This window comes from Tauraco erythrolophus, chromosome Z (assembly GCF_009769465.1).
Source record: "Tauraco erythrolophus isolate bTauEry1 chromosome Z, bTauEry1.pri, whole genome shotgun sequence".
Taxonomy (NCBI): Eukaryota; Metazoa; Chordata; class Aves; order Musophagiformes; family Musophagidae; genus Tauraco; species Tauraco erythrolophus.
Window position 1 is genome coordinate 73,412,101 of NC_141496.1, and position 15,260 is coordinate 73,427,360.

The 15,260-nt window shown below is 39.9% G+C and overlaps 1 protein-coding gene across 2 annotated transcripts in view; it reads right to left on the reverse strand.

Moving 5' to 3' along the window:
- SYK (spleen associated tyrosine kinase) overlaps positions 1-3,409 on the reverse strand; it is a 34,680-nt gene extending 31,271 nt beyond the window's left edge. For both annotated transcript variants that reach the window (XM_086628931.1, XM_086628930.1), the window contains exons 1-2: positions 2,971-3,409; positions 1,345-1,505 (exon numbers count right to left, since the gene is read on the reverse strand). In XM_086628931.1, the coding sequence (XP_086485057.1) occupies positions 1,345-1,505; positions 2,971-3,384 (575 nt within the window). In that variant the 5' untranslated portion in view covers positions 3,385-3,409. The remainder of the gene's footprint in view (positions 1-1,344; positions 1,506-2,970) is intronic.
- Positions 3,410-15,260: the final 11,851 nt, after the last annotated feature.

A 15,260-nucleotide genomic window follows, 5' to 3' on the forward strand; every position in this document is an offset into this window, starting at 1 on the left:
CAAACTATCCCACATGGAAACACAGGGAAGCTGCATCTATATTAGTAATTAGTGTGGCATAATAATGGTAAACCAGTAAAGTGAAAGAGTTGGTACTGAAGAAGCATATCCATCCTGTACTCACTCCTGGGGTTTTACTTTGGACTAGCTTTAAAAAAATCAAATACAGTCGAGTGCTGAAGCAGACTATGTAGGTAGGCAACGAAATTCCTCTCAGGAATGATACAGCTCTAAGTGATCCTTCCTTGGCAATGACCTTTTAGCTTCATTTTCTATCATTATATAAATACTTCCATCTGGAGAGGGGAGACAAGAAAAGGCTCAGTGATTTTCTTCAAAAGCAGATTTTCCAAAAGAAAAACTTTTTTGTTAGAAGATCTTGACTGGCTCTAACACTCAAGAGATGACGGCTGTTAGCCGCTATCCAAACTGAAACATTTGCACTCAGAAAACAGAAGATCATGAGGTCGAGTAACTGCAGACAGTGGCAGGCACAAAATGGCATTACCAAGTAGCAGAGCCTACCGCAGGCCACGGGAGAGGCTGTGGTGGAGTAGGTGTCCACACTGCAGCCCCTCAAGCAGGTGGATATTTCATGAAGAATATTCCTTGTGGAGAGCCCATGCTGGAGCAGAGGACGGCATGAAGAGGAAGGAGCAGCAGAGAGAAGCTGACCACGGCCCCTGTCCCCTGCCATCCTTCCCCCCGCTGCTCGGTGGCAAAAGGAGTCAGGTGTGAAGGAGTGAAGTTGAGCCTGTGAAAACTGGGGGTGTAAGTGTGTGAGGGGAAGGTGTTTTTTTTGTGGTTTTGTCTTTGTTTCTTACTGCCCAACTCAATTTTAATTGACAATAAATTGAATTACTTTTCCCCAAGCAGAGTCTGCTTTGCCCCTGAGAGGTAGTGGTGCCTGATCTGCCTGCCTTTGTCTTGGCTCACGAGCTTTTCCATCCTGTTTTCTCCTCCTGTTCTGTTGAGGAGGAGGAGTGTGACAGCGACTTGGTGGGTCAAGGTTAACTTACCACTGTGAGTCAGCACTGCTTATCAGTTATAAAACAAAGTTCAATTAACTTTTCTTGGTATTGAGTTTCTCTGATGCTCCCTTTACGATTAAACCTAGTAATCGATTAAAAAACAATGACCCGTGCTTGTGCTGTAGTTCCCCATCATTAGTTAAGTGACATTTGCTTAGCACAGGAATGATTAAGTCATGTATGTCATGCTGAACTGGGCTCTTTCACTGGGAATGAGCCACCTGCGAGGGCACCCTCTCATTTGAGATTCATTCAAGGGAACTGTGTAGCAACACTGGTGGCAAACCACAATACCGTAGAAAAAAGCACTCACAGAAATTTTCCATTGTTTTTTGGCCCAATGAGGATACGGTGTTCTGACTCTTCCCGAGAGATCCTCCCATGGAACCACGGCATCTTCTCATGGGCTGTAGTGGCAATCAACTTCTCCAGCTGAGGCTTTTGACTAATGATAGCTTGTTCAAGAGCATGCCCCTAGAGAGTGGTAAAAACACAGCGGGACAGTCAAACTGTCTTCTGGAATTAAAACATGACAGGTAGACTCCCAGTATTGGATTGCTTTTGAGACATCCAAAATCTGCATGTATTTGATACATGTGAAGAAAAGATCTGGTTGTTATAAAGATATTAAACCAGAAACTAACATATGATAATCCAAACATCACAAAGCTGGGATTCTTCCTTTACTTCTGAGAAACAGAAGGAAAAACAGCTAGTAAATCAAGCCCTTAATATATCAGTATTTCAACTGAAAATTATGTCATATTTTTATGCTAATGAGACACAGCTAAATATACTTAGTGTCAATCTGAGATGTCATAACATACCTTCATATTACATATCCTATGGTTATTTACTGAAATACACTGAACACACTTTGCATTGTTGCAGCATGTCTATGTTGAAGCATCAATGCAAATTTCCCAAAAGCAAAGAGGACAGTCTTAATTTTAGAAAGAACTATGTTAGTATTTTGGGTATAACCTAGACACTTCTAAACCCGTTTACCAACCTATCCCTTCTAAATTTGGCCCAGAATCTGAGGGCAAAACCCCTTAGTCTCATCAGCTTTAAACTTGAGTTCATCAACTTCCTTCTAGATAGGGCTCAGACTCATCAGAAAAAAACTGTAAGCCTCAGCACTTGTAGTAAATATAGAATAATTTTCAGGCTTTTGCAGTTTGGCTATTGCTCCACGTATTTTACAGAGCAAGTTTAGGGTTACTTGCTGGTACGAAAAGAGATGAAAAACCTGGCGTAACTCCTTGAGTTCATAATGGTAACTCACGGCATCCCAAGGCAAAATAATATTCCTGTTGCAGACTCCTACACTAGTGTTTCCCTGTTGACTGGGTTCTTTACAGGCATACTAAGGAAAAAATCCAGCCTGTCTTCCTCAGCACGGAACATTCCCGCTTGATGCATGCAGTATCAAAGACGTATAGGCAGTGGGCAGTGCTCTGCAGTTAAGAAGTCAAGTTCTATCTCTGACATAACCTACATAAGCATCACAGAAACAAGGCCCGCTAAGAGGGGAGGATATGAAACAGTCACCGTGTCTCCATGCCTGCCTGCACATCAATGCATAAAAATTCAGAACCACAGGCAATCAAACAAATAATTCCTGTATCTTGCTCATTACATCTACTAATTTTTGCTGCATGTGGAAATATGATGACGCAGGTTAGTGCAATGGTAGGTAAGGCTACGCTAGACATCACAAAAGTCCTAAGTTTTGTAAAATTTCAGGAAAACTACACTTATGCCAAGTAACTGCATGTATTGGGGGAAAAAAAACCCACTGTTAGAAACTCAAAACAGCTATGATTCCATTATGAAAAGATACTACATAGCAGCGGCAACAGCTGGAAACAAATACTTCAATCTTTTTTTCTCCTAACTCAAAGACCACTTTATGGCAAAATCAGCCCAGATTTACCTGCAAATTCCAAGTTTGTTTGACATACTCTCTGATGAGGTTCTCTTTTAAATCTTCAAAGGGTCCTGTTTTGGGCTCGACGCCTGGCGGTCGGTTGAAAGGTTTTCTCAGTAGACAGACAAGGCCATCTGCTTCCTCTGAGTGATAGTTAATGAGTTCAGCAGGACTGGCATGCGACTTGCCTCCTGCAATCGCGTATGAGCCACTCAGCTCCCGCTCGATTGTATAATGGTGAACCTTCCTCCCATGGGCCAAGGACAAGGCAAAGCCTCCCAGGTAATTTCGGCTTTGGCGGAGCAAGTACAGTCCATCACTTACTCCTCCTTGCATCAGATACTCCTCAGCTTCTTCACGTGTAATGTTGCCAAAGAAGTACGGCAAATGGTTAGCGGGGTTCACCATGTAGGAAGCCATGTCTTCTCTTTTCCAAGTAGCAAACTTAGTATTCTATACCTGAAAAACAAAGACAGAGACATGACTATCAGTTGAGAAAAACAGGTGACATGGCAGTTCATATGTGGTATGTCAGCAATACATTTTTAAAAAGATTTTGGGATGAAGATCACATTTTTGTTTTTTTCTTGTTAGGCGTTGCCTTTCTAAATCCCAACAGAAAGTTTTTCCCTATTACATAGTAATATAAAAATTTCCCATAACTGCACAAGTTTCCTTTAACTATTTCCCTCCCTGCTCTTTTGCCTAGCTATAAAGAGGTCCTGACATTTTCACTTGCCTAAATGCCTCTATCCATCCTTTTTGTAGTGGTCTTGAGGTGCTTCCGAATAAAAGGAAACAACTACTTAAGAAAGATTCAGTGAGAATAGTTTTTCAAGTATGGACAAAAGTCTTACAGTAAAATAGTTTATATTCCTCTCCACAGAGATTTATCAATGTTTTTTTAATGTAAAAAAAAATAGAAAATAAAAGTGATAGTGTCTTTTTGAACAGTTTTCATTTCAAACAGCTTAAACTGAACTAATATAGAGGCACACTACCAACAAAAACACAGAAGATAATCAAGTTCAGCATCTCTGATGAGTAATAGTGAATATAACACAAATGGCTTCAATTCTTTTATTCTTAATTTAAAAATAAAAAAATATAAGATATTAAATATAAGACATCATATTATTATATATATTAATATATAAAATATTTTTTAAAAATACGCGTAAGGACTCTATAGAACTCTACCTACAGGAATACTGTTCTTCTTGTGTCCTGTCTTCCCTGAGTTATCCCAGCCTCTATCCTACATTGTCAGAAGAGAAAATTATTTCTATCAAATCCCATGGCAGATTTACACTGCCTGAGTAGCTAAGCATTGCGCTGGAATTACTTTTGTCCCTTTCAAGTTATTGAAGAGAAGACATCAGAATGCAAATGCTGAATTTGGTATATTATTCATATTAGTGACATTTAAATGACTATCTAACAGATACTGGGATGAATACCCCAGCTACCTGCTGATAACATTTCAGTGGATAGGAAGTGAATATATTGACACCAATGAGACCTGTATTCTTGCAAGAGTATTTGCAAGCTCTTTTTTTTTTGTCAGATGAAGTGGTCCACAACTGCAGTTACTTATGTAATTGCAAGTTTACCAGTCGAGTCACTAATTGTTTCCTACAGCATTACAACTTTTTCTTACACTTTCACCTCCAAACACTTCCCCAATCCGATCACTGTTTAATCAGGACTGGCCACAGACTGTTACATCTACAGTTTATGGGGCATAAAAAGGAAGGAACAGTTCAACATCTTTCAGCGTAGAAAGAAAAGAAAAATCCCACTAAGTATTATTGCCTACACATCTGTAAAATGACTTCATAATCTGAAAAATTACTTTCAGGGAACACATGAAATGCTGAATAAAACTAACAGTATGTGCTTATGTTTGTATTATTTGCATGTGTTAAATTAAACGTTTACTTAGGAAATATCTCACAACTTCATTGCCAAAATTTTTATTTCCTTGTCTTTTAAGCTCAATTGTGACAACTTGATACTGAAATAATCTCAAGTATACAAAACAGGTGACAGCCTCTGTTATGTCTAATGTATTATGGAGATTTTAAGCTAACGAGGCAACACTGCAAGTATATCAAAGGAAAATGACTGTGTTTCTTTATATTTACAAGATCACTGCACATCTTGTATTCTTTTTTTCCAATGTACATATTCTAAGTAAAATGTATACATACTGAATATGAAACCCTTGAACATTAACTTACAAAACATTGTTATCTGTGTTTTATTCGGGTTACTGCAGCTCTTTTTTCCCACCTTCTGTTACCTTGGCTAGAAGCGGACAAAAGGATCAGAAACTCAGTTCCTGTTTCTATTGCTGTGCAGGATATAGCAGTTAAAACAATGTGCCCTTCACAGCTAAACAAAGGGCACCATTTTAGGGAAGCCATGTAGCAGCCTGTGGAATCAGCATTAAATAACTCAGGACGTATGAGAACGGGACTAATAGACCTCTCGGCTTGCAGCTGGCCAAAGTACGCACCTGAGCTGCGTGAGTACAGGCGGAAAGAACTTTATGGAAGATCATGTAAGAATGGAGGGTCCATAGTGCAAAGCTGCAACTGAGGAATGAAGTATCTTAACATAGGGCCTTTTGGCACACCATGCTTCAGGCTGAGACCTTCCCTGGCAGCTGTGCAGCAAGCAGAGCTGTGATGTGACTACTGCTTAGTTCAGATATGGTCCATCAGTGGACCATAGCTGATCTGCTGTCTCTTGCACTTGGGTCAAGAAACAGTAGAGAAATACCTGTGCTGCTCTGTGAAGAGGCGGAGGGAGAGGGGTAGGAACACACAAGTCAAGTGAACAAGGCTTACACAGTATAGAAAACTAGATAGGACACAGTCAGGACAAACCATATGTGCAGATCTTCTAGTCTTCTCCCACCTTCCCAAAGAAGGCAGATATCAAAGCTGCAGAGCTACTGCAGCTCTACAAAATAGAGCTGTGTGCAGCAAGTTATTTATTACTCTTGTGGTTTGCAACCAATGGTTGCTGGTTTAAGCTCATGTACTCTGCTCAAGTTTATCTTTCTGGCATTTTTGTTGACAAAACTTCCCTCTACTTTCCCATTTAAATGTCTCGGCTCTGAGAATTCATGCTCTTAACCAAATGGTCTACTAATATGTCTTCTGTTTATTAACTGCAAAAGAAAACTGTAATCGAAGAGACAAAAGAAGGCAGTCCTCAGTAAGTCACCACCTAACACTCATTCCGCATAAAATGCTATGCAAAACAACAATCTCAACTGCACCAGATGAAGACAGACTTTCCTTAGACAGAATGCATTATTTCAGTAACATAATGAAGGGCCAGAGGATTGTAATCAATAGTACAAGGTCCAGTTGGAGGGCAGGTAATAGCGTTGTAACCCAGGGTCAGTACTGGGGCCAGTCCTGTTTAAGATCCTCATGAAGGAGGTGGACAGTGGGGAAAGCACACCCTCGGCAAGTTCACAGATACTACAAAACAGGGAGTAGTGGCTGGAACACCATAGGGTTGTGATGCCAATCAAATGGTCCTGGAAAGGCTGAAGAATTGGGCTGAGAGGAATTTAATTAATTTCAACAAGGGGAAACATCCTGTGGAGCTGGCTTTCCCCCTTTGGGACATCTGCTTTCCTGGCTGGGTGGCATCAGGGCAGCCCCTGACACTCCCATAATGTTGCTAGGGAAATGGCTGTGGCAGCTCCTGACCTCGCTGCTTTTCCTGAGGTCCTCCAACAGCTCACCAGAGCCCACCCCAGATATCTTGCTCGACCTGGCTTGAGTACTAGGGAGGTGTGGAGGAGATCACAGCTTCCCCTCCTTCCCTCCATCTGTTGGCCCTGTCCCAGGGCTGCAGCTGCCGCTTTCCAGCCCACACAGAGAGCCCTCAGCAGACCCTTTTCTCCCCTCTCCCACAGCCTTCCAGGGCTTCCTTGGCTTTTCTGCTCCTAGCGTCAGACAAGCTCCAGCACTTTGCGTGTCTCTTTTGGCAGGACGTGGTGTAGAGTGCTGAGGAAGCCACAGAGGAGAGCGGCTCTGCTGCGCGGGACAGCGGCACGAGCCAGCCACTTCGGCAAAGCTGGTGTCAGTCTCTTCCCAAGTGCGATAGGATGATAGGATACGGCCTCCAGTTGCACCAGGGGAGGTTTAGATTGGGTATTAGGAAAAATTTCTTCACTTAAAGGATTACCAAGCACTGGAACAGGTTACCTAGGGAAGTGGCTAAGTAAGCATTCCTGGAGCTAATCAGAAGATGTGTAGATCTGGCAGTTAGGGACATGGTTTCGTGGTGGACTTGGCAGTGTTTGGTTTACAGTTGGACTCCATGTCCTTAAGGGTCTTTTCCAATCTAAATGTTTCTATGATTTTATGATTCTATGAATCTGTCAGGCATTACAAACATGGAGGCTTTGAATGCTCTAGTTCCTGTTTCCTTCATTCCTGCTTGTTTCCCTCAGATAGCTCCCATGTCACCACGTCCTTCTTTTTGACTCCACTCTGCACCACAGATACTGCTGGTTAGGAGATAAACATACACCATCCCACTTCTGGCAAAGTGCTCCTTAAAGGCAGGCTCCAACTCTTCAATTTCACTTTCAGGAAGGGTGGAAGAAAACAGATTTGCTGCTAAGTTTTCAGTAATGAAAGAGCTTAAATCATGTTCCACCACAATTAAAACAAAAGGGCAATTGCTATAATTTCTATTCTATGCGACTTTTTGTGGTCCTCAACAGCAGAGGCAGCTGGGACACAGACTGCACAGCTGCCAAATGTTAATCCTGAGACTGCAGGAGGTTTCCATTGGCTTATTGGTAGGGAGGTTGGCCTGGACACAGGCGCATCGGATGCACAGATGGATGAATGATCCACACTGGCTCTTCATCAGCACTGTACAGCTAATTTGGAGAAAAGGCCAAAATAATCCCAAACAATTCTCATGCCAATAATGATACTGCACTGCAGTACCTGTTCAAAACACCTCAGTAATGTTGCAGTGAACAAAATTAAAATAGAAAAATGCCACCATACTCTTTATCTGTGGGAACTTATTTTCATGGAAGTTCCTTTCCTCCACACATTTAGTTTCAGACTTAACAAATGTTAGGACCTTCATGTCTAAAAAGGAAAAAGAACTATAGAATGAAATTAAGAGCTAATAAAACAAAGTGGGGTGGAGAGTGGGGTGAGGAAATTTGCATTCCCTGGCTTCAAAAGATCCTGATGGCTAAAAAAAGATCCTTATCCACTGGCTACCAAAATCAAAATTCACTTTGACTTTGACGTGTTTCAGATCAGGCTACTCCTCTGAGTATTATTTAGTCTCAGATTAGTCTCAATATTTACTATAGACTCTTCAGGATGAGTTGCCCAGACACAAGTTCTCTTTGGTGATCTGCTTTTTGTAATGCCAAGTTTTTCCACTGCTGACAATTCAGCATGTTTATAAGTATTAAAATAAACGTTGAAAAACTCATATCTATTCATGAAGAAGTGACAGCACTCACACAAAACAGAAGTGACAGGTATGCGCATCAATAGGACGAACAGTCTCTAAGTAAAATTTCTCTACTCTTTTTAACAGATGTTCCAAACCACTCCTAAAAGGGGGAGCCTGCATAGGCATATCAAGTTAAATTGAACTACTCAACCTACTCGTCTCAGATAGAAGAGAAGGTGGTACATCAGGACATTCATTGACGTTTAAATTGGCCTGGGAATCTGACTAAACACTCAAAAAAACTAGACAGTGCTGAACTTCATGCTGCTATTCTGCCAGTGCTGTTTTTACCAAGCTATTAGATCCGAAAGTAGTTCACATATAACCGCAAAAGGTGTGGCCACACCTTTGGGGTCATCTGTGGACAGACGGCAGTAAGGTTGAAGCTGGAATCTGGCCATTCAGAACTGAGACACAGCATGTTCCCAGGGGGTCCTCAGTTGCACACTCACCATTCAGACTGTGGAACTGGAACTTGTTACTTCTTGCTGGAGCTTGAATTTTAGCGACCCTCAACTGTCCAACCTGCTAACATGTCAAGGTGTTGGCCTGGACTCTCTTAACTATTCACTGGCTGCAGTTCTGCACACTGTTCTTCAATTTCCTTTAAAGCCCATTACAATACATTTTATGCTAGAAGGAAGTAATCTGTTATCCTGAATAGTGAGGTTCAACTCTGCAAGGAAAAGGCTATTGGTTTTGAAAAATTCAGTCTTTATATGTTTCTTTCTAGTAGATAAGTTATGGATATTATGTCTGGATTCAATAGTTAGCTTTGTTAACGCAATTAGAGTTTGTGGATTTGAGTCAGAACTTCACTCAACTTAAATAAGGCACTCAGAAATTCCACAACTGTACACAGGTATAGCACTGCTGGAATAAAATACACAAATTTAACTGCTGCTAAAGATTTTCATGTTCTTTGACATAAACTCTTTCATCCTGAAAAAGTATCAGCCCTGTTGGCAAACGTGCAAAGCACAGTGAGTGACTCAGCACTATGTCAACATAGTGGTAGAAACATTGGGCAAGCGGTTCAACCATTCTTTGTTGATCAGTTACACTGCTCCATCGGACTAATTTTTTAGAAGCAGACACTGCCCAGAAGCATACAAAAAACGGAAAAATTACCTTTCCTTTCAATCTCCTTCTCCTTTTCATCTTTAACTCCAACTAATGAACAGCACGCAAAGCTCTTCCTGAAACACGAAACTGCTCTGTGAACAAGGCCTGGTTTCCTGTGAATTCACACACTACAGCCTTCAAGCAATAAGCCAGGCTCCTCCTATTAGACTCACAATTGCTCAATCTTCCAAAATTCTCACAAACACCAACTCAAGCACCCTCAGTTTCCTCCTGATCCACTAGCTGCTGGATATCAGGGAAGCACATGCAGCAGCTACGCATTTACTGTTTGTGGGCTTACAAAAATGGGCACATGTTGAGCTCATGCATTCATGAGGTGGAGGTTCTATGTTGGCTTGCGCTCCTCTGAAACTTAAAGTTTTATCTTGAATGGAACAAATTACGTAGTCTCAATTTATAAAACATTTGCTTCTACAGAAATTTTCATTTCACCAATCTGTCAGAGCAACTCTCATATCTGATTTTATTTTCTCATAATCCTATGGGTTTTTAGACAAGCTAAAGGTCAATGAAAAAAAATCTTTTCTTTACTTTTTTAAAAGGATATTTCTACACTATATCTAATGCCTTCCTTTGATGGGTACGTTTAAAAATGGCGTTCCTTTTTACCAGATTATACATCCTAAAAGAGAGAGGAAAAAAAAATCCACTGGTTGCAATTTAGATCAAATGGCAGTGGCAGTGGTGAGGGACTATGTCTTAGTTCTTCAGATCGTAAAATGGAGAAGTTCAAAGCTCAAATAAATAAGAAGGGCTGCTATAAAAAGTTTATAAAATATGGAGAAGAATTCTCAGTTGTCACTGAAAGAACAGCAGAAGGATCCTTATGATCTCTTAGATTTCACAGGTGATTTATTTACAACCATTTCAGACAACAATGGCTTGATTTACTTTTGCAAAACAGGTTAATGTTGATGGATTTCTGGCAAAGTTTCTCCACCATGTCTAATATATGAAGAATATTCAGTGTGCAGCAACGTTAGGAAGTGTTTGGACTGATGTAGCACCCCATGGACATGCAAGGAGTCAAATATACATACAAAACATCAGATAAGGCTTAAAAACTTCTTACCTATTTTGGAAGAATTTCTGAGTTTGAGATGGCTGTTCTCTTTGGTTGGACTTTCAAAATCTTGCCTTCCTTTTGCGAGTTTAATAGCCTTCTAGGATCAGTAACAGAGTAGAAGAAAATGTACCTGGCTTCACACTTTTCTCCTCTTCTAAATTCCTCCAGAGGACAAATAACTCTGAGCTTGTCAAGTCAGCACAGCTACAAATGTGAGGCTGTGAGATGGAGATCTAATTTCCAAAGGGCTGAACTTAAGGCTTTACCCTTGAGAGGGCTGAAGGAAGTGCGGCTCGTTACCTGAGATGCGCTTGAGCGCTACAGTAAAAGAGGGTCTAAAGTGCAACTCTCCCCATAGCCATTAAATTTGACTTTTAAGGAAGCTACAAAAGCAAGCAAATATCATGGTTATCTTACATGAAAGAAAAAAAAATATATGCAAATATATAGGAAAATTAGGTACCCGCTTCCCCTCAGGTAGCTTCCCCATCAACGTAGCAGACAGTGGGTACTCCAGACATAACACAAGAGTCTAGTATCTCACACATTTCATGTGTTCAAGTGGAACATTCTTACAAAACAGAGGAGCAAAACTCAGGAAAACTCACCAGGAAAGCACTAGAAAGAATCTGTGCTGACCATACTGCTACCCTTAGCTTGCTCATCTCGTGTATTTAGACAAGGATAAATGTATAATCATTGTCCTACTGAAGGGTTTGCATAGCTGTGAGCATAGTGTTAACTGAGGTACCGATCTCCACCCTAACATAAAAAATTATAAACAGGAGTATGAATCTTTCTACAAAGACCAAACAGGAATGTGGAAGGAGACTTAGTGACAGCTAATTGATTAGTTTACTCATCCAACTATTTAATGAGTAAAAGGACTGAAGTGTGACAAAAGATCAACTGAAGTGTGACAAAAGATCAAAAGCCATGTAGTGGTGAAACAGTGTTCCAAATAAGCCCCTTATTTGAACAGAGTTATTTTTTTCGCTTCCCTTGTTTTTCAAAGTAGTACTCTTTGATCAATGTATGAAAGTAAAGAAGTAAGGTTTAGAGCAAGTATCTTTTGCATGTAAAAGACATAAGAAAAGCTCACTAGACAGCACAGAATGATGAAAATATGCTAATTGAAACAACATGTTCTAGCACAAGGTGATATTTTAAGCACCCAACTTAAAAAAAATTATAACAATGCGAATATGCATTTCTATCTAAAATTCTTGTTCAATTAGAGTGAGTGTGCCTCTGCACTACAATTTTTCATTCTAAGATTCTTTCCTACGTTTCCATTTTATGTAACATCTAAAAGCTGAAAGGAATTAAGCATGCATAGAGTTAGAAATATACATTTGATGGTGACTTTGCATAGTATATTAAATATTTTGGTACGTTCAGCGTTTAGTAGAATCTTAATGGTATACTTCAAACTGATGTAAATTCTGACATAATTACCATCTAGGTAGTATAAGTCTGTTGTTATTGCCTCACATTTAAAGCAGATATTTACATTTTTATAGTATTTTAACAAATGAAATGGATTTAAACAATTGTTCTATTCTCATTTCTTCACCTTTAAAATCACCTTCCAGTCTGTCTAGGCAGCTGAATGGTGGTCTTAATTTGATTCATCAGATTACCTTTAAATGTCTTCTTTACCTTCCTGCATAAACATGAAGATTTAATTTCTATCCAGACCTTAGGAGAGGAATTTTTATGAGAAAATTATGCAGAAATAAAGGAAGAACACAGTAAATGTTTAAAAGTAAGTCGTTAGGGAAGGAAATGAAGCAGAATATCATTTTCTCAAGTCATTCAAACTGGAGTTTGATCGAGACACTAGGGTGACCTTTCTGACCCACTGAAAAAAAAAATTGAAATCTTACTTAATTCAACTGGTAACACTGATGATTTTTACAGCTTTTGTAGACTGTGACATCTCCAAACAATGAACCATTCATCATACTGCAAGAGAAGTGTAGAGTACTGTCTCAAAGGGAAAAGTGGCATACATGGGATCAGCAACATGTTTCTTCCAGTATGCTGACCTTCCTCAGGGAAGTGCCCTGGCTGCGTACTGATGGCTAAGACAGTATGCCTTAGCCTCCACCTCCTGCATCTCGAACCAGCTTACAGCCTACAGCAACCTTTCCATCACTCATGCTGGGGCCTCCTTCTCCATGTGTTTTCTCCAAGTTCTCCATAAGAAGTTTTCCTCATGCAATCACATGCTCATTTCTGGTACCTCCATCTTTTTACTGACAATCTAAGCATTAAGCTGCACTATTTTTTTCCCTGCACTTCAGAGACTAAAACATGCCTTCTTTCATCTCCAAAGGCTTTCCTGTAGTTCCACGCACACTCCTGGGCAATGCTGATGGATACATGAAGCACATCTGTTAGTTTTTAAGCAAACTTCACTTCTACTATTTCTTCAACATTGGTCTGTCTACATAGCACTTTTATCAGACATACCTGTCTGGGATGCCAAGTTCCATATTTCACTTTGTAGCGGTTCAGTTTTAGAAGCATTTCCTTTCTTTCAGATATTTATGACTTCTTGCAATGCTTTTAGGATAACTGCTGTGTTCCTGCTAGGGTTATTAAACACTAAGATGTATTATTTAACAGAACCGTAGCTCAATTAAAGTCTGGCTGGGAACAAATAGGGAATTGGTAGCTTAGGGCCCAGAAGACTTTTCTGCTGGAGAGTTCACAGTCTGGATCTAAGAACACCATCAGTGACCCGTGGGATTGTCTAATCTGTGGCAGGTTTTGTGTGTTCTCATGATTCTGAAAGTTAGTGGCCTTGCTAACACCTTTCTCAGATTAAGGGAAAACCAAGTTTGTCCTTGTTCATGTAAATCCTCAGCATTTTGGACACAACAGAAAAAAAACCTCCCTGCTGAACAGGTGGTATTGATGCTTCATCTACTAGGTTTAGAGAAAATACCAGTTATCTCTCTTCTTGTATCAAAGAGTTATTCATCCGAAGATTGGAAAAAAAAATCATACACACACCTAAAATTACTATTAGCTTCAAAAAACTGTGATTTTAGAAATATTTTTCTTTGGATTTGCTTTCCAGTCATTTTTATCTACGCTGAAGATGGTTAGATAGATGTTTTCATCTCCACTGGAACATGCCAGAAATGCTCTGATTTATTCTAAATTCATCTGACACTCTGATATCATCAAACTACTCCAGGCACTCTAGCTATTGAAATATTTCCTGAGGAAATACTACTTGACTTGGCAACAGTATTACTGCCCTATTATAAGGCAAGCGGATGTTTACAAAAAGCACCACAGCATTTGTATGTTATTCAGAGGTTTCCTATATATGCTTCTGTACTGAGGTCATGGAGGGGCATTAATGACTAAAAAAGCATTCTTCACTCATGCTACGAATCTACTGTCTCTCTTCCACAACACCTTCCTTTTCGGACTCTCCTGTCTTCGTTAAACTTTTCACATGTCATAGTTTTCCTCTAAAGAGGTTTTTCTGCTTTGAACTTTTAAAAAATAGTAGCTTAGAATGCTACTGAAAGGAAAAAACCCAGGCATTTATGGATTAGAACTATTCTTTCCCCAGCAGTAGAACCCCTATGATTTTCACATATATTTCAGAAAAACAGGGGAAAAAAAGTAAAAAAAAAAAAGTTTTGTTTTGTTTTGTTTTCCCTTTAGAAAAAAAAAGATAAACCTCACTGACAAAAAAAGTATCAACACTTCCTTCCACATACCCACCATGCTCTGCTAGTCATTCTCTTGCCTCCTTTTCCAGGGAACTCTTACACTGTCGCAAATGCAACCACTGCCTCTGACTAAAGACATCTCTTTCCAAAACAGTCTGGGTTGGGTGCAGTTACAAAATTCTGTCTCAGGGAGCCCAAAACTACCTTTGAATACTTCAGGAACTGCTGAGCTAAGCTACATAATACACAAAGTTCCTCTCTGGTTTTGTTCCAAGTTTAGTGCCTTTCCAGAAATACAGTAAAAAGTAAAACTCCTCTATGTACCACAGAGGCCTCTACGGCTGCACAGACTGAGCTGTGAAACAAACTTACAAAGTCACTGAAAACACATGAAGAGCAAAACAAAAATATTATCAGCCTACTTGCAAGGAGAATCACTAAAAATAGATGGAACTACCCACCCAATGGCCTGGATATTTTCAGGTTCAAAGACACAGTGATATTAAGTATGTCAGAATAGCCTGTTCCCATGTGGAATACATGCTTATTTTTACAGAGACAGCTATGACAAAACTATTGTGGACAAGATAGTACAGTAACACCAAGACACATCAAAATATCACTAGACTGTCACAAAAAATTACTCCAAATCCTTTTTTAAGTTTCACTACTGTCAGTTGTTTTTCAGAAGTCAGAAAGAAGTTCGCAGCAGCAGATCTACCAGAATGCTGCACCAACAACAATGTTGAACTAAAACATTCCTTGTTTTCCAGGAAAGCAAAACTTGGAATATCTGTCCCATTTCCAAACACATGCATAAAGAAAAAACCACGGCCCTGAGCACAAGGCTGATGATACTG